The sequence below is a fragment of the Rhinoderma darwinii genome, chromosome 4 (assembly GCF_050947455.1).
Source record: "Rhinoderma darwinii isolate aRhiDar2 chromosome 4, aRhiDar2.hap1, whole genome shotgun sequence".
Lineage (NCBI taxonomy): Eukaryota > Metazoa > Chordata > Amphibia > Anura > Rhinodermatidae > Rhinoderma > Rhinoderma darwinii.
This window is the reverse complement of record NC_134690.1, coordinates 138,806,534-138,817,511: the sequence shown is the minus strand read 5'-3', so window position 1 is coordinate 138,817,511 and position 10,978 is coordinate 138,806,534. Positions and strand designations below refer to the sequence as shown.

At 43.8% G+C, this 10,978-nt stretch overlaps 1 protein-coding gene across 14 annotated transcripts in view; it reads left to right on the top strand.

Annotated features, from left to right (window-relative positions):
- Positions 1-1,698: 1,698 nt before the first annotated feature.
- Positions 1,699-10,978, top strand: part of TNIK (TRAF2 and NCK interacting kinase) — a 286,263-nt gene continuing 276,983 nt past the window's right edge. For 5 of the 14 annotated variants that reach the window (XM_075861602.1, XM_075861604.1, XM_075861603.1 and 2 more), the window contains exon 1: positions 1,703-2,004. In XM_075861602.1, the coding sequence (XP_075717717.1) occupies positions 1,948-2,004 (57 nt within the window). In that variant the 5' untranslated portion in view covers positions 1,703-1,947. Of the gene's footprint in view, positions 2,005-10,978 lie in introns of all 14 variants that reach the window. The other 9 variants (XM_075861614.1, XM_075861610.1, XM_075861609.1 and 6 more) reach the window with 5 other exon arrangements.

Below are 10,978 nucleotides of genomic sequence, written 5' to 3'. Positions count from 1 at the left end.
TGCTCCCATACAAAGTATGGGAAAACGGACCGTAAAAAAGCAAAAGACAGGGCATGACCTATGTTTTGCGGTACACTTCTACGGCCCGGCCACCTTCCTGTAAATAAAGGGGAAGGTGTCCGTGGACAATACAAGTGAATGTGTCCGTAATTGCGGTCTGCAATTACTGACGATTTTTACGGTCGTGTGCATGGGGCGTAAGACAGGAGGAGTAGCACCAACCAGGGGCATGTAGCTGTCACTGTTATGGGTCGTCTGACAGTTGCCAGTGTTAAAAGGGCACATGGCTGTCATTGTTATGAGGGAATAAGGTTATCACTGTTATGGGGCAAGGGCTACACTGTGTATATGGAGGGGTGTCCCTCGCTTGGGAACTTCTTCTATTAGCCAGAGCAGAATGCTACTCAGTAAGGTTACTTTCATACAACAGTTTTCTGGTCAGTATTTTGCATCAGTATTTAGAAGCCAAAACCAGAAGGGGGTCCAAAACACAGAAGACATGCAGACCTTTCCATAAGGCTGCATGCACACCTCTGTCGGCCGTTGTACGGCCGCTAATGACTGTTCCGTGAAACATGGACCGCACACGGATGGCTTTCGTCCGTTATTTCACGGACCAAATCAATGAAAAGGCAGAGACTGTTCCGTCAAAAAGAGACAGGAGTAGGACCTGTCCTATTTGTTACGGAATGCCCGCATGGTTCCGTTAAAACAACAGAAGTGTGCATGGCCCTATTGAAATGAATGTGTCAGGGTGCTTTCACTTAAAAAAACGGATAGCACCCTGACGAAAAAAACTGAAGTGGGCATGAGGCCTTAGGTTTAATTCACATGGGCGATGCGCATCTTGGACGTGAAAAACTGCCATTTTTCAAGTCCGAGGTGCATCCGTGCTCTGCGCTGCGGGATGCGATATCATACATCCCCCATAGACTAGAGTCTATGGGGGATGCGTGAAAAAATAGGATATGTCCTATTTTCTCACGGACCCTTCACACGGTCCGTTGAAACAACAGCCGTGTGAACGGCCACATTGAATTATATAGGTCCGTGCGACGGACGGGCGTTGTTTCAATGTCCATCACACGGACGTTTAACAAGTTCGTGTGAATAAGGCCTTATACTTTTTCTCTGTGTCGGTCCCACTCCTAGTACTGATGCCAATACTGACCATAATACTGCTGTGTGAATGCGGCCTAACTGTCGCTGCTGCTCTGGTAGACTCGGCCCCGCCACATACTACACGTTCGCTCATTCTTTTCAATGGCCTCATGTTATACTAGAATAAGTCTGCAGCTGCAGGGGAAATGTGTAGACTGATGACACTTCCCCTGCCGATAACAGCTGATCACCAGGATCAGTGTAGAGGTTTTTTTAAGAGAAGAGGATGTCTTCATGAGGCAATTCCTTTAAAAGGGTACGTGGTTGACATTGTTATGGGGGCATTGTTATCAGGGCACAGACTATGACTGGTAAGTGCATGTGTCCCTGACAGAGAGCTTATATGTGTGTATAATCCTGATCATCCTGGTGACATTGGTACCTACCTGGGAGGATGTGCTGGCTGGATTTGGGGGGCTGAATGTGGCAGTGCCCATGTGTCCAGTACCCAGTGTGCAATGTACAGCACTATCCTCCTCTACCCACCACCATGTAGCAGTGACAGGCACGGGCCGGCTCTGCTACATTTCTCAGCAGCAGTAGAGAGGGACACACCTCCCATGTCTGGTTCCTCCCAGGAAGCTGTGACAGGCGGCTCTCAGCAGTAGCAGCCGCTCTCCATCCCAGTGCTGTGTATACAGTCCATCCAGCTTCAGCATGCCCTGTGTCAGTCCTCCCCGCTGATCTAGTCGCCCCTCCTGCCGCTCACCTCCCGGGCTCAGGGAAGCACAGCCGACCGCTGGAATCATAACCCTGGTGGTGAGAGAATAGCAGAGACGAGGAAATATGGCGAGCGACTCCCCAGCCCGCAGCCTGGATGAGATAGACCTGTCAGCGCTGAGGGTAAGAGATGGCATCCATCCGTACATAGCGCCTCATGTACCACAAGGGGCAGGGTCATTGGATCATCCTCATCATCTTCCATTGCTGGAGCCTTCTGTATGTGATGTTCGCTCCAGCAATTCTATGTCATCTATAGTGCGATTATTGCATTGTTGTGTATGGTCTGTGCCTGATGACACCTAGTAACCTTGTCCCTCAGTCTATCGGTAATTAATGTATAATCCTGGTATATAGATCCTGGTGCTCCTGTCCATTATTGCCATACAGTCTGCACATTGATGGCTGCTGATGAATGAATGTTACAGGCTGCTCTGCCATTTCTTCCTTTATAGGTGAGGCAGCACGTTATCTGCGCCTGCAGTGTGAATGGAGCCACACCACTGTGCTCTCTCTTTGTATGGCAGCAGTCACTTGGAACTCCATTGCTCCTTGGTTTTCATTGATTCTCATGATCGTGTTCGAGCTCCTGGTTTCTTGCTCTGTTCTCCTGGCTGTGGGTGAATTCCAGGGATTGGAGATCCAGTTTACTTTTCCTATAGAGAGAATGTAGTTTGCATTCCATGACCAGTGCTTGCCTGCCTGAGACAATGAGGTTGATCGCAGGAGGAGCAGACATTTGTGCTGTGCCCTGAGGTCAGGGGATCTGCTGTTAGAACAGACTATAAGATTTTGTCATGTTTCTAGCACATGGATGCTGATCCCAGCCTTTCCTTTTTTTTTTTGCATCCATCATTTCCTACAGCACGCCATCCATTGTTACTATGTGGCTGCCATGTTCATTTTATGTGACGTGCAAATTCCCTGTGTGTATAAATAGTGCTCTGTATTTGCCCTATAGATGCTGCTGACAGCGGTCAATGAATTATAACCCCAGGCCCTCCTAAAATGACCTATGCTAATGAGATTGCAGCAGTGTCGTACATGTCCTGCTCACATGGTCTGTAAGAAAAGAGCCTCTTTGTACTGTATGTCTTTATATGTCATACATGGACCTGGCTAGTCAGATTGCTTCAATGGAAGGCTTAGCTCTGCTCCGTTGCACACCCAGTAGTCACATTATGTACCATTAAGGTGTTTTTGGGGGGTGCATTCATTGAATATAATCACAAAAGGCCCATTTTTCTCAGTTTCTGAGCACCGAAGAGTATTATGGTTTTTTTTATATATATATTTTTTTTTTCGTTTTGAATTGCAAGAATCATCTGGATCCAGAATGTGCATATTTATAAGGATATTTGCATTTTTCGGCTGAGGATAATACCTAATATCAGTACTACAGCCCACGCTCTTGTTTGCTCTGTAGGACTGGAATAGAATTTATGAGGACTGTAGAAGGTCAGGATCCACAGTGATGGTTTGATGGCTTCCACTTATTTCACACTCTGTGATTTGGGATCAATAGTGAATTTTCTCCCTAAACAGATGATAAAGATTCTCTTACAATTCCCCTGTATGGGCTTTCGCTAATTTAACCCTCACTTCTCTGTGAAAAAGGAAATTGGGCGTGATACCTGTGTCAAAATAAACCGGGTCCAGCAGGGCTTTATGCACTCTTGACTTGCTCAGGGCCGGCTGGACTGGCAATAACAAATGAACCAGTAGATGTGGCTTCTTTATGTAGACCGCTTTTGCCATTGCACAATATTTTACATGACCGCTAATGTGGGAGACCCTACTACACGTGTCCATTCTTACGTTGGCTTAAATTTGGTACAGGAGTGCAATTTCTTATAACAAATATTTAATACCATATTGCGATATGCTAGCAAAACTCTTCATAGGCTACAATACACGTCACAACCACTGGGTGGGCACACAAAGAGACCTAGGGCATAGACATCTCGTGACAGAGTATCGCAAAAAATGATTATTTCTTTTATTTTAAAAGCTGTTCATCTCGCACCAGGAGATGTTGATATAAGAGGAAGGGTTAGAAAGGACACATCTTTGCATAACTAGTTGGTTTTTATGGGATAATATATTACCTGTTGAATTATATTCTATTTTTACAGAGGTAATGGAGTTCCAGGGATATTTAAATGTCAGAATATTGGTTTGTATTAGGCCTTATAAATTGCAACTTTTTGTTTTGAACAGGATACATCCATTCTGTCCTTGTCCTGCTCACAGCTGATCAATTGTTAGAATGTATCAGTGTAGGCCAGGGAAGAGCAGAACTGTAGTCTTTAGGAGGTGATTATCCCTTTGATACTATTAGGTTATGTTCACACATTGAGGATTTGCTAAGGATTTAGTTGCGGATTCCACGCCTAAATCTTCATTAAATCCCACTCACATGCGCAGGAAAAAGTGTGTGCAGATTTTTGTACATGCCACAGAAAAAAAAACAAGAATAATGAGCATGTTCATTATTCTTGCAGATTCTGCATGGAAAACACTGAATTAATTAAACTAATCTAGAAAATGAAAAGCCTCATAAGTTTTGTAAAAAAACGAAGTAGAAATAATTTTGATATTCAAGCGGATCCAAATATATTATCGTTTAAAGAAGTGCATATCAAAAATGGAAAATTTGACCTGGACACAGGGGCATCAATGACCCTTTGTCATGAAAGGATTAATTAAACAAACCGGTAGCACAAATATATACTTGCTGTTCTGGTGTCGAGAGCCCTTACCCATACTGCAATATATAAAAAGGGATTGAGCTTTAAAAAAAAAATAAAAATTATATTTAAAGGGAACCTGTCACCAGAATTTCACCTATTGAACTTTACTTATTCCTCACTGGCCGCTGCTATCAAAAGTTCATTGCCGTTATCCCCTCTCCTAAACTCCTCCCCCGACTGTAAATAATGGTCTGCAAACATTTTGCGCTTTTTATCGTAATAATCCGGCGTCCCTTTGTGCGCACACACCAGAAGAGGACATCAATGCACAAGCGCAGGATTTTGTGTGCTGGGGGAAGGTGACGAGCTGTCAATCAAAAGTAAGGAGGCCGGGGAAGCGCGGAAAGACTTGAGGAATGAAAATATGACTTTTTTCAAACGAAGATTTGACTCTTTTTCAAGAGAAGATCTGACTCTTTTCTGCTCATTAGCATACGGTGTGGGAACACTAAAACACTGAATACTAAAGCTATAGAGCCGACTAAGAAGACAATTATAGGTTATATAGAAATGATTTTTCACCCACTACCACCAGGTATTGCTGGTTTAATAGGTGAAATGCTGGTGACAGGTTCCCTTTAAAGAAGCATTCCGGCTTTTCTTTCCCCTCCCCGTTTGCAAATGTGATGTGTATTGGCTTGCCTGGTGCTGTATTTCACGAGAAGCTGCTCTGTTCCGAGCCACCGTGGTGTCACGTGATGATCAGTCTGAATCCCTGTATCCTTCTGTGTCTACTGTACAAACTGGAGGTCAGTCTCTCAAGGTAAGTCTATGAGACTCACATCAAGGGCCCTAGACTTGCATTGAGACTGACTTCCGGTCCCTACAGCAGACGCTGTAGGAAGATCATGTGCCCAACGGTGACACGGAATGGTGTGGCTACCCGTGAAATACAGCACCAGGTAAGCTGATAGACGTAACTAAATGACACTACATCACATTTGCAAATGTGGGGGGTAGCGGGAAAAAAATAGCTGAAGTGCTTTTTTAAGGAACCCTTTTTCATTGAATCAGATTCTGCAGCACGGCCGCTATTCTATGTACGGAGCCAACTGCTTCCAGCTCCGTACATAGAATTATGTGCCACTGGAGCGGCTTATCGGTGCGGGGTCCGGGTGTCGGACCCGCACCGATGATATACTGATGACCTATCTGGTGGATAGGTCATCAGTTGTCAGAATGTGGACAACCCCTTTTAATATGATTTTACAAGGGTTCATGTTATGTTCTGCTGGCTGTGGATGAATAAACACAAGCGGAGATCCCTTACCTATACTTCTACATATAAAATAGATTTTCACCTAAGGCCTCATGCACATAGTTACATAGTACAGTTTAAAAAGACACATCTCCATCAAGTTCAACCAAGAGATGGTAAAAGGGAAGGGAAAAATTTCTACACATAGGAGCTAATACTTTTTCGTTGTAGGAAATTATCTAACCCTTTTTTAAAGCCATCTACGGTTCCTGCTGTGACGGCTCCTGCGGTGACTATTCCATAGATTCACAGTTCTCACGGTAAAGAAGGCTTGTCAACTCTGCAGGTTGAACCTTTTTTTCTCCAGACGGAGCGAGTGCCCCCTTGTTTTTTGAGGAGGTTTTACATGGAACAGGATTTCACCATATTTTTTGTATGTGCCATTCATATATTTATATAAGTTAATCATGTTCCCCCTTAGTCGTCTTTTTTCAAGGCTAAATAGGTATAATTATTTTAATCTCTCCTCATAACTTAGGTTATCCATGCCCCTTATTAGCTCCGTTGCTCTTCTTTGTATTTTTTCCAACTCCAGGGCATCCTTTCTATGAACTGGAGCCCATAACTGAACTGCATATTCTAGATGAGGCCTCACTAATGCTTTGTAAAGTGGTAATATTACATCCCTGTCCCGCGAGTCCATGCCTCTTTTAATGCACGACAATATCTTGCTGGCCTTTGAAGCAGCTGATTGACATTGCATGCTGTTATTTAGTTTATGATTTACAAGTACACCCAGGTCCTTCTCAACAAGTGACTCCCCCAGTGTAGCGCCCGCTAGGACATATGATGCATGCAGGTTGTTGGTACCCAGATACATAACTTTACATTTATATACATTAAACTTCATTTGCCAACTGGATGCCCAAACACTCAGTTTGTTTAAATCCGCTTGCAATTCACAAACATCTTCCATAGACTGAACATTGCTACATAGCTTGGTGTCATCTGCAAAAATAGGAATAGTGCTATTAATCCCATCCTCTATATCATTAATAAATAAGTTGAATAATAGTGGTCCCAGCACTGAACCCTGGGGTACACCACTTATAACCGGGGACCATTCAGAGTAGGAATCATTGACCACAACTCTCTGGATATGGTCCTTGATCCAATTCTCAATCCAATTACAAACTATACTCTCTAAACCTATAGTCCTTTATTTACCCATTAGACGTCTATGAGGGACCGTGTCAAATGCCTTTGCAATGACCAAAAACACTATATCCACAGCGGCCCTTCTGTCTAGGCTTCTGCTCACCTCTTCATAAAAACAAATCCGGTTGGGTTGACAGCTTCTGTCCTTAGTAAAACCGTGCTGGCTGTCACTTATAATACTATTTATTGTCACATTATTCTGTATATAGTCCCTCGATAGCCCCTCAAACATTTTCCCCATGATGGATGTTAAGCTTCCTGGTCTATAATTACCCGGGGAAGACGTAGAGCACTTTTTGAAAATAGGCACCACATTTGCGCTGTGCCAGTCCCTTGGCACTATACCAGTCACTAGGGAATCTCTGAATATTATGAAAAGGGGGACAGAAATAACTGAACTAAGCTCCTTAAGAACTCTAAGGTGTAACCCATCTGGTCCCGGGACCTTGTGTACATTTATTTGATTTAGCTTGGACCATATCTGCACTCAGCCAATTCAATATATCAACTGATATATTAACAGCACTGGCACTGGCTACATCAGCTGCTCTTTCTTCTGTTGTGTATGTATAGAGCTAAAGAACCCATTTAGTAACTCTGCCTTCTCTTGATCCCCTGTGACCAACTCCCCATTACCACTATCTAGGGGTCCTACATGTTCAGACCTTGGCTTTTTTGCATTTACATACTTGAGGAATTTTTTGAGATTTGTTTTACGATCATTGGCCACCTGCCTTTCATTTTGTGTTTTTGCTGATTTTATTACCTTTTTTCAGATTTATAATTTAAACTGGCTACAGCTCTACCCTCAGATTTGTATTTTTCAAATGCCCTTTTTTTGTCATGTATTGCCCTTTTTACAGAAGGTGTAAGCCATGTGGGGTTTAATTTTAGTCGTTTATACTTGTTACCTATAGGAATACATTTTGCACTATAATTACCCAAAGTAGATTTGAAAATCTCCAATTTATCATTTTTACCATTATTTGACATTAGTTCTTCCCAATTTATATCCTGAGTTGCAGCCCTCATCCTGGGGAAATTGGCCTCCTTTGGGCCCAGTTCACACATAGTTTTTTGACGCGGAAATCGCGTCAGAAAACGCGCCAAAAAACGGCCGAAAATGCCTCTTTGATTTCAATGGGTGGCGGACGGGTTTTTTTCCCGCGTTTACACCTCCGACCTCCCATTGACATCGATGGGAGGCAGAGAAAGCGTATTTCGCGGCGTTTTTTGCCCGTGGCGCTAGCAAAATACGCGGCAAACGGCGTGCAGGCAGATCAATATCTGCCTCAAAATTCCAAACAGAATTTTGAGGCAGAATTTTCTGCCTGCAAAAAAACTCTGTGTGAACTCAGCCTAAAATTAAGTGTTTTTGCCCTCGCAGCCTGTGTTTGTTTTTTACAGTATATGTAAAATATAACTATATTATGATCACTGTTAGGGCCTGTTCACATCACCGTTCGCTTTCCGTTCCGGGGTTCCGTCGGAGGTTTCCATCGGGTGAACCCCGCAACGGAAAGTGAAAGTGCAAGCACAGCTTCCGTTTCAGTCACCATTGATCTCAATGGTGACGGAAACATCGCTAATGCTTTCCGTTCGTCACCATTCCGGAAGGTTTACGGTTTTCCAACGGAATCAATAGCGCAGTCAACTCCGCTATTGATTCAGTCGGAAAACCGGAAACCTGCCGGAATGGTGACGAACGGAAAGCATTAGCGATGTTTCCGTCACCATTGAGATCAATGGTGACTGAAACAGAAGCTGTGCTTTCACTTTCTGTTGCGGGGTTCTCCCGACGGAAACCTCCGACAGAACCCCGGAACGGAAAAGAACGGTGATGTGAACAGGCCCTTACCGAGGTTTTCACGAACATTGACGTTCTCAACAAGCTCTGCATTATTAGAAATGACCAGATCCAACAGAACTTCACCACTATTCGGGTCTTCCACAAACTGGCCCATAATATTTTCCTGCAACAGGTTGAGGAAATGTCTCCCCTTTGCAGTTGAAGCCGAACCATGACACCAATTAATATTCCGGTAATTAAAATCTCCCATTATCACTACAGTACCAGCCTGTGCAGCCTGCTCCATCTGTTTATATAGCTGATCTTCCATCTCCGTTATATTGGGGGGGGGTCCATAGATTACACTAAAAGTAGTATTTTCATGGTTTCCCTCCCTTTGTAATTCCACCTACAAGCTTTCAACCTCCTCACAGTATTCACCCTCTAATGTCTCTTTCACACTCCCCTTCATATCACTTCTCACATACAGACATACACCACCACCTTTCCTATTTGTCCTGTCTTTCCGAAACAGTGTAAAACCCTGTAGATTTACAGCCCAGTCATGTGAAGAGTCTAGCCATGTTTCAGCTACACCAACTATATATATATGTTCCTCTAGTACCAAGGCCTCCAGCTCCCCGTTTTGCTTGCTAGACTTCTGGCATTTGTGAACATACTTTAACTTGCCTTTCAATTTTTCTCTTTCAGTATCAGAAATGTGATTATTTGGGCATTTTTATTTTCATTGCCATTTTGTAACAAATGGATCTCCCTATCTTGTTGTCTAGTACTCTCCCCACATTCTGTTTCTCCCCCCACCAATATAGTCTGACCCCTCTCTAACCTGACTACCCCTGTATTTTCTACATTGACCTCCCTCCTCAGCCCTAGTTTAAATACTCCACCACCCCAGCTAGAATTCTCTCCCCCAGCACAGCGGACTCCCTTCCATTTAGGTGCAAATCATCTGCAGAATACAGTTTGTACCCCAATGAAAAGTCAGCCCAATGCTCTAGGAACCCAAAGCCTTCTCCTCTACACCAAGACTTAAGCCATGCATTTAACTCCCTGAGCTCCCGCTGTCTTTCCTGTGATGTGCATTGTACAGGCATTATTCCTGAGAATACAACTTTGGAGATCCTTCCCTCCAGCTTATAGCCTAGTTCTTTAAAATTATTCTTAAGACTCCTCCACCTACCATGTATTCTGTCGTTGGTACCCACATGGACCACGACAGCTGGATCATCACCAGCCCCTACCAGTAATTTATCCACCCGTTCCACCACATGCCGTAAACCCTGGCACCAGGGAGACAATTCGGTTGAGGCGGTCTTGGCGACAAATTATTCTTTCCATCTTCCTGATTCTAGAATCCCCTACAACTACTAATTGTCTTGCCTCACCTGCATTACCATCCCACCGACTACTAGCTGGGCTGTTCTCCCAGCTGTTAGGAAGATCAGTATCCACTAGGGCTGCCATTTCTGAGACCGACACCCTTGCATCATCACCCCATCAGAAACAGGATTGGCCTTCCTTTTCTTGGACCCCTTTCTACTGCCCCTAACTACATTAACATACTACATGCCTGATCCTGCTGAACCATATCTTCACCCTCCAGTTCTACCCCACTAACTGCTTGCTCAGTGAGCAGCATGCTCCGCTCAAGATTGTCTATCGCCCTCAGTGTTGCATTTTGCTCCTCCAGATCTCTAATGTGAGCTTCCAGGTGAACAACATGCTCACATCTGCCACAGAGGTATTTACCCTGGAACTCCGGCTCCAGTCGTGTATACATATGGCAAACTGTGCACTGAAGAAAACCTCCAATCTTGCTATCCATTATCCCATTTACAAAAAACAGTGAACAATTGTTAAAGTAAAAGAAGAGACAAGTACTTACAGGGACTTTAACTCCTCTTTTTAACTCCGGTTTAGTAACTCCACTTATAGCACAATGCACTTAATTTAGCAAGGCCAGGGTCATCATGCAACCAGACTGAGTATTTTGACTGGATTCCAGGCAGTTGGTAGTTCTGGAACCTAGATACTAGACCTAGTGAAGCTTATATATCAAATACAGCTGTTTGTAACATGTGGTTGTTTTATTGTTACCTGGTTACCTAATATGAATCT